Genomic DNA, 15917 nt, shown 5'->3' with positions numbered 1-15917 from the left:
CTGCACAAACACACTTAAGAATTTGATCTTTAGCCGGGCACTGGTGGTTCACGCCTGTAATCCTAGCTACTCGGGAGACAGAGATCTGAGGATCACAGTTCAAAGCCAGCCCAGGCAGGAAAGTCCATGAGACTTTTATCTCCAATAAACCACTCAGAAAGCCGGAAGTGGTGCTGTGGCTCAAGTGGTAGAGTGCTTACCTTGAGCTGAAGAGCTCAGGGACAGTGCCCAGGCTCAGAGTTCAAGCCCCACAACTGACTAAAAAATAAAAAAGAAGTTGATCTTTGTAGTATGACATTTAGGAAATAAAATATACTCCCACCTCAAAGAAAAAAAAAAGGTTGCACATGATTATATGTCAAACGAAAGAGAGAACAGTAGAATACTCTGATAGTGCAGGTGTCATTAAAAAGGAAAAGAAAAAGCTTGAGATGCTCATTAACTCTCTATGTCTTAAGGAAGCAGGATTTTTGATGAAGTAGCTTTAAAGTCAGCAAAACAGGGGATCAATGATGGCACCTGTAATGTATGGAATATGAAATAACAAACTTTACACAAATATAGTCTAACTATAATTTTTAAGCAAACAAGTTGGGTACAGTCATTACTGTGAGAGCAGAGGAAGAAATACAGAAGAAGACAAGGGAGTAGAAAAAGAGAGGCCATGAATCACAAGTACTAATTCTGGAGAAAATTCCAGGATGACATGCCAGTCATTCAAGCTTATTATTGTCCAAGGGGATATCCATGGAAAAGGTTCAAAGTAGCTCATGGCTCACTGCCTTCTCTCTTCCTGCCTCATCTACCTGGCCAGTACACAGCCTCAAGAGGGCTGTTCCACAGGTCAGGTTACACTTCATGTTCTGTGTGTGTGTATGTATATGTGTGTGTATGTGCACATGCATAGTGTGCATGAGTCTCCAGGGAATGCTGTTACCCTTATTAGCAGCATTGTATAGTCTGTTTTATCCCAACCTACTCCCCTGTGGGAGGTGCCTACAGTGGGTGTTGATGTGGTTCACATTCACCTCAGTCTTTCAGCTATGGTTTCAAAGGCACTGAGTTTACACTTCCATAGCTTGTGGAATCCAGCACAAGTACATAAGTTAACAGCCAGTTAGTATGGCTTCTCACCATTGTTCTAAACCAGTGTATTGATCTAGATCCTTTTACTTTTTTCTGACATGAAATGGTAGTTTCTAAATGTACTAATCCTACAGAAAAATGTATTAAGCATTCCCAGGATAGAATAAAATAGAATAGAGAGCCACTGGGGGATGAGGAGCACAAAGGGAGACTGTGATAGAGAGATGGGAGATGCCAGAGGGAGAGTGGGATATGCAGTGGGAGGGCAGAGACCGTTGTGGAGAGGCCGTGAGGGGTCTGTATATGTCCTGACTCTCCAGCCATGCGATGGGTGAGCAGGGAGCTGGAGAAGGAGCCTGCAGGAGATCGTGTGTGTGCAGAGGAGGATAGGAGCAGTGGAGAGCCACTGCACGATGCTACAATGGGATGGAACACCACTGTGAATGTAGGGTGGTGGGTGAGGAGGATCAGTGGTTATATTGAAGAGATGATGGGGTTTGGATCTGCTGCAGTGGCAGCCACATGAACAGTGCAGGTGGAATCACTTCTTTTCTGAAGCCTCCAAGATAGAGGCCAGCAGACACACAAATGACCAGTGGCACAGCATTCTTTATGTCATGTGACTTTTCCCGAGAGCATGTGGAAGGAGGGAGGAGTCAGGATAAGGAATTAAGATGCAGGAATTAAGAGAAGACCAAAACGGGATAACTGACCAAAAGGGGTAAAGGTCCAGCTTTATTCTAAGACCTGTGAGCAGCTTCTGAAAAGGGAGAATGGAGGAAGGGTGGGAAAATCCAGAGGATTTTACCAACATGGACTCATGTCTTACCATGTGTCTAGATGACTGTGAGTAGCTTACCTAACCTCTCTGTGTCTCCATCTTACTCAGCGATAGATGGAGGATAACACCAGTGACTTCTTTGAATTCTTGCAGGGTTCATAGGTTAAGTATTGTTGATTCTTAGTATCCTACAGGGATACTGGTTTAAATTACTTCTTGTAATGACATATAATAATTAATACACTTGTATACACTACAGTATGTACTATGATTTTCATAGCACTTATAATGCATGACTTAGGGCAACTGGACAAGAAAAAGTCTGCACCTATTCAATATACACACAGTTGTTTTGTCCTACAGATTTTCATTCCACAATGAATGGTTGAATCTGCTGGTTTCAAACCTGTGGACCTGTATGTACTGTTCAGTGTCTAGAACAGTGGCTGGAAATAAAGATATTAAATGGATATGTTTCCTGCTGAGTACTGATGATAGGAAAGGGATATTAAAGTATGTCATATAGTTTCTGGCCTCAAAACATTTATAGCTCCATAGGGAAGAGAAGCATGATATCAAAATAAAACAAGATAATTCTAGAACTCTTGTGTGAGAGAGCAGAAGAGCCTGAGTGTTGGGCCAGCTGGAGGATGGGATATCACAGGTAGAAAGCCCTGAAGCCAGCCTCAGAAGACAAAGAAGATTCGGCTGGAATTGGGAATGGTCGGGGCTGTGGGATGCACATCACACACAAAGGCCACACGAAGCATTCTGGAATGAGTCAGATTCACCAATGGCCATAGTTGCTGGGAGGCTCTGGAGAGCAGTCATGTGACAAATCCAAGGTTCGTAGATGTCAAAAAGCATAGGTTTAAGTGAATAGCAACTAAGAAACCCACATCAACCTGGAAGGAGAAGAGAAGACCTACAGACACAGAAATGGCTCAGCTTCACATCAGGCTTCTCTGAAGCCATCAGATACCTTGACATTGCTACTTCCAGGCTCTGTGGAGCAGGTGGGACCAAACCCCTGGCAAGACAAGACAGCCATACCAGGAGTTGAGGGGTCCAAAAAGAACAGCCGCTATTCACCTTGGGTCTGCCATTGCAACCATTTGATTTCTGCTCCTCATTTCATGTCTCTCTGGACATTCATCATGAGTAGCCCACATTTCAGATGGGGTTGTGAGGACTTAGGGGAAAGCTCATTTCACTCTTAGGATGAGGCAAAGTTCCTGCTTGGCTCAGCCACTCCTGAAGGCCATATTTCAAGCCCTTGTTAAAAGACAGAGGAGGAGGTGTTCAAGGGAGATGCAAACTTAATAAGCTGGTTTCTCTATGTATGAATAGGAGAGTTGGAAGAATACCTGGAAGGATCACTTGGGGAGACAGATAGGAACACAGCTAAGGATATTTGGGCAATGCCACACTCTCATTTTTTCTGGAAGTAGACATTTGTGGAAGAGTGGTTTCAGTGTTTCAGAAGACTGAAGTCATATCCTTGTGAAAAAAAGGGAGATGGTGTTCAGTTTTAAGGGATCTGGAAGGATCTTAGAGGATTTGACTCACAATCTGTAAGCAAGGTAAGTTTCCAAGGCAAAAGAATCCAAAGTAAGAGCACATTGCCTTTGTCCCAGTTTTTCCCCCAGAAGTTCTTGAATGTTCTGAGATAGACTGGTGAGTGTTTGAAAATAAGCTATTGAACAAATTACAATGTCGGACCTCAACGTGCTATTGATATTTATCTCTAGCCGGCACCAATTTTATATTTTATGATGTTGTAAATTTTATATTTTGGATGGTTCCTTGTATTGGAAAATTGTTTTGTTTTGTTATATTGTGTTGGGGCTTGAACTCAGGGCCTGGGCACTGTCCCTCAGCTTCTTTTGCTCAAGGATAGCACTCTACCACTTGAGTCATAGAGCCACTTCCATTTTTTTTCTGTTTATGTAGTACTGAAGAATTGAACCCAGGGCTTCATGCATGCTAGGCAAGCACTCTATCACTAAGCCACATCTGAGCCCCTGTATAGGAAAATTGAAAGCGAGGTCTTAACTATTTTCCAAATGGAAGCCACATGGACTCAGCCAGGGTAGCTTTTGGCCTTTTGGTATTTTGCTGTTCAACAAGCTGAGGTCTAGAGAGAGGAAACCCTGGAATAATCTGGTTTATTATGTGTTGTTTTACTCTGGTAATAGTTTGCACCTATTCCTATTTAAAAACAAAAACAAAACAGCCAGGCACAGATGGCTCACACCTGTAATCCAAGCTCCTCAGAAGGTTAAGATCTGAGGATCACAGTTTGAAGCCAGCCAGAGCAGGAAAGTCCATGAGACTCTTGTCTCCAGTGAACCAGCAAATAGCCAGAAGTGGAGTTCTGGTTCCAGTGGTAGATCACGAGTCTTGAATGAAAAAGCTAAGGGACAGCACTCAGACCCTGATAACTTATGGAACTCAGAAAGTCAAACAAATTTAACAATTTCAAGTGTGTGGCTCCTCCCCTTGTTCCAGGGCCTCCCCCTTCCCTCTTTTTTTTTTTTTCATTCTTCTTTGACTTATTTCCTACAGGTGTAGACTGCTATGTGTCAGCCGCCCAGCAGGGAATCGTTCTTCCAGGAAGTACTTCCCCACTGAGCTCCTTCGGAGTCCAGGCTTGTGAGGATGCTAGCCCATGTCCTTGCCTTGTCCAGTGCCAGACAAAACGGGACAGCATCTTCCCAGAGCCGAGGGGAGTGGGAGGTCAGAGAAAGGAACAGACGTGGCCAGCTGGCTGCAGGGGACCCGGAGGTGGGAAGTTAAACAAACAGGGAAACAGGTGTATGCCGGGCATCTTGTTGTTTCCCTCCCAGCTGCTTACCTTGCACGGTGAGGTAGGCTGAGCTTTCTGCGGCCCCCTTCTGGTTGGTCGCTCTGCACTGATACACACCTTCATCCTCTTCTGTGACTCTCTCAATAAACAGCGTGCTGTTTCCTGGTCCTAAAATAATTCCTGAGGAGGGAGAGATGTTTGGATTAGCCAGACTGGATGACAAATGCAAACAGCTCCTTCTGTAAGCCAAGTGTGTGGCTATCCTATGCATCAGACAGGAATCCGAGCTCGCTTGACCCAGTGACCTGGTGCAGTGCTGCTCACTTGTCTCCTCTCTGTCTGGCTTTTTTTTTTCTTGGTGCCAGTTTTAGGGCTTGAACTCAGGACCTAGGGGCTGACGTTTTTTGCTCAAAGCTGGCACCCCACCACTTCTGGGTTTTGGGTGATTAATCGGAGCTAAGGAAGTGTCTCACAGACTTTCACCCCAGCTGGCTTTGAACCTCGATTCTCAGATTTCAGACTCCTGAGTAGGAGTACAGGCATGAGCCATCAAAGCCTGGCTCTGTCTAGCTTTCTACCAGCACCTTCATTACCATACAGAACTATGTACCATTGGGGAGACGTGACGGGAAGCTGCCACAGCCCTCATTGAAGTCACCAATATGGAGGAGCTAGCGGATCTAGTAATAATCACACTTACTCTGTGCTTACCCCTTGTGCTCAGCACCCTGCAGCACAGCCTCCATTCCAATACATCTCGACATTTCCAACTGCCCTAGAAGGCAACATTTTCTCTTCTTTACACACAAGGAGAATGAGTTTCCCCACAGTCAAGTAACTCACCCAAGGGCTCTATCCTAAAGCACATTTGTGGTGCGGGGTCAAGAGAAATCATGTTGATTTTGTCATGTACTTGGTGGAATCGTAATACATAGGACAGTGATAAGGAGTTTGGGCTTGGTATGAATCCATGCTATATCATTACAGCTTGGTCACTTTAGGCAAATGACTTATCCTTTCTAACTTTCATTTTTTCTCAGTCTTGTAAAAAAATATTTATTGTAGCTGCACAAAGAGGTTTCAATTCCACAAGTCAGATTGGGAGTACAATGTATCTTGATCCATTTCACCCCTTTCACTGTTCTCTCCCCTCTTTCTCCATCCCATCTGTACCCACAAGTAGTTTTCTGAATCTTAAGATTCAGAAAATGAATGGCAAAGCGCATGGCTGGTAAATGCAAGTATTAAGTTGTAAGAGCCTAGGATGATGGAGAGAATATTTTGAACTTCAGACCTTTGAAAGGCTCCTAGACCAAATACTATAAGCATGCATTTATTGCATAGTTACTCTGCTGTCAGTCTGAATTAGAAACTTCTGTGTAGCAGGCTAAGATGTGACATCTGGAGGGATGGCTAGGAAAATTAATTTCTGCAAAACATGCATACATACATACACATACATATATGTTCCTTCTGTCTCTGTCTCTATCTCACACATAAAACATCATACAGAAATTTATTGTATGAGTGAAAATGAATAAACATAGGACTATCTACTAACCAGATACAAACTCTGAGAAAGGAAAAAGTAACAAGAATGGGAATAAATCCTCAGGGAAGGCTGTTAGGAGGACAGGGCCTTAAGCCAAGGTTTGAAGAATTCTCAGAGGTTAAGTAAGAAAGGAAGGCTTGATGTTGGTAGGTCTATGCATTGAGGGGTTATTCTGGAAAAGTGATAAGTTGCTCTTGACTAAACTACGGGTTATACTTTGTCATTTAAATAGTTTATACTTCTGACTACAAAAAAATTCAACTGCTGGGCATGAGTGGCTCACACCTCTAATCCTAGCTACCCAGTAGGCTAAAATCTGAGGATCATGGTTTGAAGCCAGCCCAGGCAGGAAAGACCTCGAGCAAAAGAAATAACTTCTAGGCCCTGAGCTCAAGCCTCAGGACCTGCACACATGACCAAAAAAGATGCACTCAATTCTAGAAAATGTGAGGCCTGAACTCTGGGCCTGGGCACTGTCCCTCAGCTCTTCAGCTCAAGGCTAGCGCTCTACTACTTGAGCCACAGCACCACTTCTGGCTTTTTTCTGCTTATGTGGTGCTGAGGAATCGAACCCAGGGCCTCATGCATGCGAGGCAAGCACTCTAACACTGATCCAACTTCCCAGCCCCTAAACATCTATACTCTTATCTCCCAGCTGTATTGTATTTTTCCCTCAAGTGCTAGAGATCAAATCCCTGGCTTCATATATACTAGGTAAGCATTCTACCACAAACAGAACCCTTTTAGTCTTTTTCAAGTAGACTTTCAAAAATACAGTTTGTTCATGTGTCAACTACTTTTGAGCTCCTACTATGTACTGGGTAGTAATACTCCAGATGCTGGTGATATAATAATCAGACAAAATCCTTGTCTACAAAGGGTATAAGTTCTAAGTTTGGGAGTACTTAGTACAGAAAATGTAATTTCAGGCAACAGTAAAGTCTATGAAGGAAAACAAACCAGGTTAAGAGGATCTTGGGTGTAGGAGGAGAAGAGAGCTATGTTTAGATCAGGTACTTGTGATGCCTTCAGAGGAAGTGACCTGCCCTGTGGGATGGAAAAGAATAGGCTGGCTAAAGAGCTGTAAAACAGCATTCTAGGCTCAGAGAATGGCAAACAGATAGCCCCTTTGGCAGGAATGCTTGTTTAAGAAATAGCAAGAGCCAGATGCAGTGGCTTGCACCTGTAATACCAGCTATTTTGGCGGCTAAAATCAGGAGTATTGGGCTTGAGACCAGCTTGTGCGAAAAGTTCATGAGACTCCATCACAACCAATAAACAGCTGAGTGTGGAGGCACACATCTATCATCCCAGCTAACTGGGATTCATATATAGAAGGATCATCATCCAGGCCAAACTGAGCAAAATGTGAGTCCCTATCCGAAAAGTAATGAGAGCAAAAAAGGCTGAGGGCATAGCTCAAGTGGTAGAGCACTTGCGTAGCAAGTTTGAAACCTTGATTTCAAATCCAAAAGAAAAAAAAAAGGCAGGGTCCAGATTCTTCATGACTCCATAGTCCATGGTAAAGACTTAGAATTCTGTTCTAAGTGTGGTTAAAAATAAGGCCAGTAGAGACAGATCTTGGGGTGGAGCTCAGTGGCAGAGCGCTTCCCAGCATACATAAGGCCACAGGTTCCATCCCTAGCACTACAAGACATAAACAAAAGCTTATTGGAGGCTTCTCAGATAGTATGGCCACCAGGCGGAAATGGGAAGAGCAGATGGTGGCTTCTTAAGTCTTCCAAGGAGAGCAATGGTGGCGTGAATCAGTGCAACAAGAGATAAAGGGCTCTGGAGAGTGCTTTTGGCTCGTGTATAAACTGGTGTGTGATATGTGAGAAGTCACAACAGGTGGATGTGCAGGTGAATGGTTTAAGCATGAGAAAATGATGATGGAAATGATTGTGGGAGAGCAGTTTGGAGGAGACACATCAAGGGGTTTGCTGTGGTCTGCACACTTTCAACTCCAGATGGGTATTGCACATGTAAAGGGAAAAAGGGAACCCAAGGAGATGTGGATGGAGTCAGCGCACAGAAAGACAAGTGAGGATAACGTAGGGAAAAGTGTGTCATGCACAAGTGAAGATAGAAGAGGAGAAGGCTGAAGGCCAAGCTTGAGAACTTTAGAACAGGAGGAGCCAGGGAGAGGAGCAGGGAGGAACACAGACAGTGTGGCTTTTAGGATCCCAAACTCTGGCACAGGAGAGGGCAGTCAGCTCTGATCAGTGCTGCTGAGAGACTCTGGGGAGGGAGTTAACTGTCCACGATAAGCCAGTTCAGGGAAGTGTGAAAGAAAAGTCAGAGCAAAGCCATGGAAAAGAGAGAACTGACCGAGCGCAGATGGTAAGGTGACTGGCAAATACCATGGAAGGAATTATTTTTCAAGATGTGAAATTTTATAGCTTGTGTATGTGTGGATAGAAATAGCCTGGGAGGGGATGAACTTGCCAATGCAGGAGACAGAAGGATAGTGCCCAGAGCAGAGTTCCTGGGGTGAGAAGACTGGAATCTAGAGGCCAAGGTGACCTGGAATAGGATCAAGGACAGTCAGGGTTTTCTTTTTTGGTGTTTTTTGAGACCATATATTGTGTAGCTCAGGCTGGCCTTGAACTTGCTATGCAGCCAAAGCTGGCTTCATCTTCTCTAGTGCCATTGTAGCTGGCCATTTATTTCAAAGGAAAGATGAGAGGTATGAAGAGAGAGGTAGGTTGGACAATTTGATGAAACATTTTCATTTTCTTTTTTTTTTCTCCCTTTTTTTTTGTGCCAGTGCTGGGGCATGAATTGAGGGACTGGACTTTGTCCCCTTCATTTTTTTTTTTTTTTTTTGCTCAAGGCCAGCACTCTGCTACTTGAGCCATGACTTTATTTCTAGCTTTTTGTTGGTTAATTAGAGAAAATTCTCACAGACTTTCCTGCAAGGCTGGCTTGGAACTACGATGTTCATATCTTAGCCTCCTGAGTACTAGAATTACATGTGTGAGCTACCGGTGATCTGGAACATTTTTTAGTATAATAAATAAGTTACTCATGTGTTAAAATAAAGAATAGGAAGGAGGGGCTGGGAAGGTGGCTCAGTGGTAGAGTGCTTGCCTTGCATGCCTGAGGCCCTGGGTTCGATTCCCCAGCACCACATAAGCAAAAAGAAAAAAAGCCGGAAGTGGTGCTGTGGCTCAAGTGGTAGAGGGCTAGACTTGAGCTGAAGAGCTGAGGGACAGTGCCCAGGCCCAGAGTTCAGGCCCCATGACCGGACCCCCCCCCAAAAAAAAAAAAAAAAAAAGAAGAGGAAGGAATTTTGCACAGAAGGTGTTTAGGTCTGGAAAGAACAGCATTAGTGATCCACAGTAAGATTTTTTTCTAAACCTCCAACTTTAAATGCTGTCCCTCTCCTTTCTTTAATATATAGCATACGTATCTCCACGGTTTTATATATGTTTAATATAGTCATCCATCATATGTATGCATAATATTTTATCAATTCCTCAACTGATGGATATTAGTTGTAGCTACTGCTTCATAACTATAAATAAGGGTACAGTTAACAGTTAGACAAAAAGACTTCTCTAATTTTTTTCTTAGACTGAAGAGTTGTGGGTCAAACACTTGTGAGTCACATAATCAACTTGCCTTTCCAAAAAGATTTTACCAGTTAGCACTTCACCAGCAGTGGATAAAATACTATTTTATCACTCTCCTGCCTATATTGAACACTATTACTTAAAAGATAAAAAAAAATCTTCGTTGATTTGAAAGATGAACATAATTTTCAATTTGTATTATCTGGACACCCTTCATTGCTTGTCAGTCATTTCTGTTTTCAAAGCACCTCTTTTGAGTATTGACTGGAAAAAGTGCATTTAAATTAAGAAAAACATTCAAATCTTGGTTGAGGAACAATTTCCATTCTTACTTGAGGGAAGAAGAGTCTGGAAGATTTTTGAGCATGGAAATGACACAATGGAAGTGGTGTTTAGGGAAGTTTAGTCTAGCGGGGGGCTGCAGGATGGCCTGGAATGAGGAAAGAGCTGTATCGGGAAGTCTGGCTCAGCAGAGGTAATTCAGACAAGAAATCAAGAGGCCTCAACCCTGGTCCGGGGAAAGGAAGTGGGGAGAAAGAAATGGAAACATACTGGGTAGAATCAACCTACAGGCATTGGTTCTTTGTTAGATCCAGGAGCAGAAAGAAAGAAGTCCAAAGTGATTCCAACATTTTAATTGTAGTTAACAGGATCACTCTCCCCGTCATGTGGGCTAAGTCATTGAATCTCTTTGGGAGCTATTTGTCATCTGTAAAAGGAGAATATGTACTCTGCCTATTTCATGGTATTTCTGTGAGGATCCATTGAGGTAGTTTAAGTGAAAGTTTTGGAACTTGGAAAAGCTTAAGACAGAGGATAAGTGGCAATCGTAGAAAAGCGAAGCATGGCTGGGTAGGGAGAGAGAGTCCATGAGTGTTTGTAGTGCAGTTGCCTTGCTACCTACTGTCATTTCCTTTGCAGGCAGATTTGACCCTCAGCCACTGTTCTATTGCCAAATCCCAATTTAAGGTTAATGCTGTGAACCAAAGAAGCCAAGACTTGAAGTTCCTTTTAGTATTATTTTTTTACTCATCCCTCAATCCTCTTTTCCTCCTGTTTTTGTGGTGCTTAGGATAGAACTTATGGCCTCACACATGCTAGCCAAGTGCTGTAACACTGAGAGACCCCTCTGGGTCCCATCCCTTAAATCTAACCATACCTAACTCACTTGTATTTCCCTGGGTTCCATAATGCCAAAACTCACTTTCTACAACCCAATCCTTAGAATGCAGACTCTGTTCCAGCAGGGAGCATACCTTTTGACAAGGATACTATTTTGGTTTACTTTTTTTTTTTGGTCAGTCGTGGGGCTTGAACTCTGGGCTTGGGCGTGATCCCTCAGTTCTTTAGTTCAAGGCGAGTGCTCTACCACTTGAGCCACAGCACCACTTCCGGTTTTCTAGTGGTTTGTTGGAGATAAGAGTCTCACGGACTTTCCTTCCCCAGGCTGGCTTTGAAGCACGATCCTCAGATCTCAGCCTCCTGAGTAGCTAGGATTACAGGTGTGAGCCACCGATGCCCGGCTTACTTTTTTTTTTTTTTTTTTAACATGCCAGTTATAGGGCTTAAACTCAGGGCCTGAGCACTGTGTCCCTGAGCTTTTGTGCTCAAGGTTATTCTACTATTTGGGGTCACAGCACCATTTTTTTGGCTGGTTTTTGTTTTGTTTTTGTTGTTGTTGTAGTTAATTGGAGATAACTTTCCTGCCCAGGCTGGCTTTGAACTGTGATCCTCAGCTCTCAGCTTCCTGAGTATCTAGGATTATAGGCATGAGCCATCAGCATCTGTCTATTATCTCTCTTTTTTAATCATAGCAGTTATTATCTGATTATATACTACATGTTTATAGTTTTGCTTCTTAAATTTATGCCTGTTTTTTTTATTAGAATATAAATTTAAGGTCCCATCTTGTAAAGAGCACCTAGTTTATGCCTGTGACATAGGTGGCTCTCAGTGAGTATCTGTTGAATGAGTGAATGATTGAATCCATTTAACAAACCACTTTTTTTTTTTTTCAGTTGTGGGGCTTGAACTCAGGAACTGGGCATTGTCCCTGAGCCTCTTTGTGCTCAAGGCTAGTGCTCTACCATTTGAGCCACAGCACCACTTCTGGTTTTCAAGTAACTAATTGGAGATAAGAATCTCATGGGGACTTTTCTGCCCAGGCTGGCTTTGAACTGTGATCCTCAAATCTCAGCCTCCTGAGAAGTTAGGATTATAGGGGTGAGCCACCAGTGCCTGTTTAGAAAAGCCCACATTTTAATGTATGCATATACACCAGTGAAAAGTGGAAAAAAATCACTGCTAAGATACATATAACACAGTTAACATGTGTTAATTTTCCTGAAGATATTCCTCCCCCCAAATACTGGTGAATTCTCTATGACTGAGCTACACTTTCAGTCTAAAAGGACATTTTGTTTTAAGGTGGTAACAGGGTTTGAACTCAGAGCCTTGAGCTGTGCTCTTCTAGTGCTCAACTACACATTTCTAGCCCTGCTTTTTTGCTGGTTGCTTTTTTGTTGTTGTTGGTCTTGGGGCCTGAAATCTGGGCCTGGGCACTGTCCCTCAGCAATTCAGCTCAAGGCAAGTGCTCTAGCACTTGAGCCACAGTTCCACTTCTGGCTTTTTCTGCTTATGTTGTGGTGAGGAATAGAACCCAGGGTCTCATGCATGCAAGGCAAACTCTCTACCACTGAGCCACCTCTCCAGCCCCAGCTGGTCGCTTTTTTTGTCGAACTTTTCTACCCAGACTGGTTTTGAATGTGATCTTTCTGATCTCAGACTAGTACAGGTTTAAACTACTGATGTCTGCCTTGATAAAGGAAAATGTTATAGTTCACTTTATTTCTGTACTTTGTGAATATTTTATAGTGAGAATGTATTTGTGTACTACTTGTTGAATAAAAATGAATAAAAGTGGAATTGTGTGCCTCTTTACCATCAGCAAAGAACCACTAAATGAGAATATAAAGGCTTCATTAGAGTCAAACACTTGTATAACTTAGTATTGACTATGTAGAGTGAGGAGATGTTTCTAAAGCAAGAAAAGTAGACTTATACATTGTGACAATTTCTAATTTTAGATTACTGAAATAAAAGGGCAAGCCAAATTGCATGCTATTAGAAGACTGTCCCTGGGGAGACATGTATACAAGTGTGGGGTGGGGATGTGACCTAGACAATATTTCCTGCATTCCATTTTCTTTTTCAGCTATGGCCAGTTTAATTATAACTAAGTGAAGTTCATCGTTTGTGGATGGAGGAGGCTGCGTGGATTTGGCTTTTTTTTCAGTGGTGGTTTAGAGCTATGGGAACAATGAGCTAAGTTCACTGAACAGGTTATCGAAATGTTCATTTGCCTATTTGCTGTCACTGGGTATGGAAGATACCTCTAGTGGCCTAGTCCTATTATGTGTGTCATGTTCGGTCCTGACTAAACTGTTTCAAGTTTGTGGAAGTGGGCAGGAAGAGTGGGGACTGGCATGTAATTCGAGACATGTGAAGCAGAATAACCTTATCAGTTGCTTTGCTAAAAAGTGGAGGAGATCTAACAGTGCATGTGCACTCCCCATCTTCATCCAGTTCAGGATGGGGAGGCCTGTGTTGACTGGGCATTAAATCCCTCTGGCTCTAAGGGCCCCAGGAGAGGCTCTTAGGTTTTGGAGCTAGTGTCTTTGCACAGAGTTCAGTTCCCTAGAGACTCCTGAGATGACTGCTGGGATAGTACGCTTCCCCCCTCGCCCCTAGGATCCTTTGTCTCTTTATCTTCTCTTTGGTTATTTTGTTCCTCATTTCCTTTCCTCCACCAGCAGTCTCTCAGGCAATGACTGCTCTTCCGACCTAACCAGCTGCTTGCTGATCTTGGCCAGGCTCTGAGTAGAGTTTTGTGTAAGAGGTCTCAGAAAGACTTGAGGCTAATTCATATTCAAGAAGGTTTTGTTCTATTTATTTATTTGTAGAGGGAGTATAGTGTCACATGTGCTTGGTATAAGAGAAGCTCTGGGTTCACTCTATGGAACCACACACACACACACACACACACACACACACACACACACACACACACACACACACACACACACACACACACACACACACACAAAAGCTTCGATGGATATGGGATTTCCATTTGGGGTTATAAAAAAGGAACTAGATAATAGTAATGGTTATGTAGCATAGTGAATGGATTCAGCCCCCTGACTTATATAAAGTGATAAAATTGCTGTTATGCTTATTACCACAATTAAACAAAGACAAGGGAAAGACTCAGATGATGTCCATGTTAGCAAATCTTTTTCCCTCTCTTCCCCTTCCCTGTCCTCCAGTCACCTCCTTTCCCCTCACCTCACATCACTTTCCTCTCCTCTTCCCTCATTTTCCGCTCCCCTTTCTCTTCTCTCCTCCTTTCTTTCCTCCTCTTCCCACTTCCTTTTTCCCTTTCTCTCTTCCCCTCTCCTTGCCTCCTCTTCTCTCTCTTCTCTACCTTCTGTCTCTCGTTTCTCCTCTCCTCTCCTCACTTTTTCTTTTCTTTGCAGTTCCCCCAGTGGGTCAAATGCCAGAATGCAAGGCCATTGTGTTCTGAAATTGCTCAACCCTGAGTTACATCCTCAGCCCTGTTCCCTACTTCAAATTACATTCTAAATTTTTACTTGGGAACTTTACTCCTGCCCTCAAGACACACACACTTCAACAGCTAGGTGAGACCTATTTGTTGGGTCTTGCTGTGACTATCAGCTTTGTTGTGGACTGAACAGAGATGAAGATGTTTGATGGTGAAATGTCCCCAAGAAATTTACTTGGGACTAAGCATTCGGCTCTGAGATGGTATGTTTGCATGCATGTATGTATGTATGTATGTATGTATGTATGTATGTATGTATGTATGTACATATGTCTGTGTGAGCAAGACCTATACAAGGTGAAATATGTCAATAAGAAGATATACTAGAGGAGCTCCAGTGGCGCAATCGGTTAGTGCGTGGTACTTATAAGAAGATATACTAAGATTGATTCTCAATAATAGAATCAACAGATTTCCAATACAGGGCTTTATTCATGGGTGACTTTCCTTTTCTGGATATAAACCATAGAACTCTAAACTACTTCTCACACCCATTGGACTAGCCAAACATTCATAAGCAATTGCAGAGCTCTATAAAGCAATTGTAGGAGGTCTAGGCAGTTACATTTCATCTAAGCTGGGCTTGTGGTTAAGTCAGGGTCTTCTCTTGGCTGAAGTCAGAGTTAGAGCTCTGAACTTCAGCTGTGTCAACAGACTATTTCCTATGCTGTGTTCCCCTCTGCTCTATCAAGATTTTGTTCTTTTGGCAGTATTGCTGGGGTGGGTGATATACTACTTGATCCATGGCCGACACTCCTCCTCTTTTAAAGGGAAAAAGACTGAGTATTGATTTGGTGTATTTAGCGTCTGTCTCATATTTACTATAAATATGTCCTATATATTTTTTGGGGGGGGGTCTGGTCGTGGGGCCTGAACTCTGGGCCTGGGTGCTGTCCCTCAGCTCTTCAGCTCAAGGCTAGCACTCTACCACTTGAGCCACAGCACCACTTCTGGCTTTTCTGCTTATGTGGTGCTGAGGAATCGAACCCAGGGCCTCATGCATGCGAGGCAAGCGCTCTACCACTGAGCCACCTTCCCAGCCCCTGTCCTATATTTATTATGGCATTGAGGTACCAGTAGGAAGAAGAGCTCCCTGTGTCTCCACTAACAGAGCTTGGTTCTTCTTGACCTTAGCAACCCACAGTGAAGGGAAAGGACCAGTGAGGACAGCTACTTAGTCAGGGAAACTGCTTTGGTGGAAGTGATCTTCTAGCAGCTTCCTTCTTGTCTACTGACCTGTGTGTACTTGGGAGTCACACATAAGAATCCTTCTGCCTTCACTGTACTCCATAGGGGAGATCTCACAAGAACAGAAAGGCAATTCCTGCTAATGGCTGACCAAAGATAATAGACATGGCTGAACTTCTTTACTAAAAATCCAGCAAAACTCCTGCATTCAATGGCCAGAGGATGAAGATAGGTCAACTTCTCAGCCCTGGGCAATAGCATCCTCCATCTCTCCTTTTTACTTCTCCTTAGATTTATTC

The 15917-nt window shown here is 43.2% G+C and overlaps 1 protein-coding gene across 3 annotated transcripts in view; it reads right to left on the bottom strand.

Annotated features, from left to right (window-relative positions):
- Positions 1–15917, bottom strand: part of Flt1 (fms related receptor tyrosine kinase 1) — a 187255-nt gene that overhangs the window by 58713 nt on the left and 112625 nt on the right. For all 3 annotated transcript variants that reach the window (XM_070003052.1, XM_070003054.1, XM_070003055.1), the window contains exon 15: positions 4725–4856. In XM_070003052.1, coding sequence (XP_069859153.1) covers positions 4725–4856 — 132 coding nt within the window. The remainder of the gene's footprint in view (positions 1–4724; positions 4857–15917) is intronic.

Source organism: Dipodomys merriami, unplaced genomic scaffold, assembly GCF_024711535.1.
Source record: "Dipodomys merriami isolate MVZ:Mamm:240054 unplaced genomic scaffold, mDipMer1.0.p SCAF_6, whole genome shotgun sequence".
NCBI lineage: Eukaryota > Metazoa > Chordata > Mammalia > Rodentia > Heteromyidae > Dipodomys > Dipodomys merriami.
The sequence above is the reverse complement of the archived record's forward strand: the minus strand, read 5'-3'. Positions and strand labels throughout refer to the sequence as shown.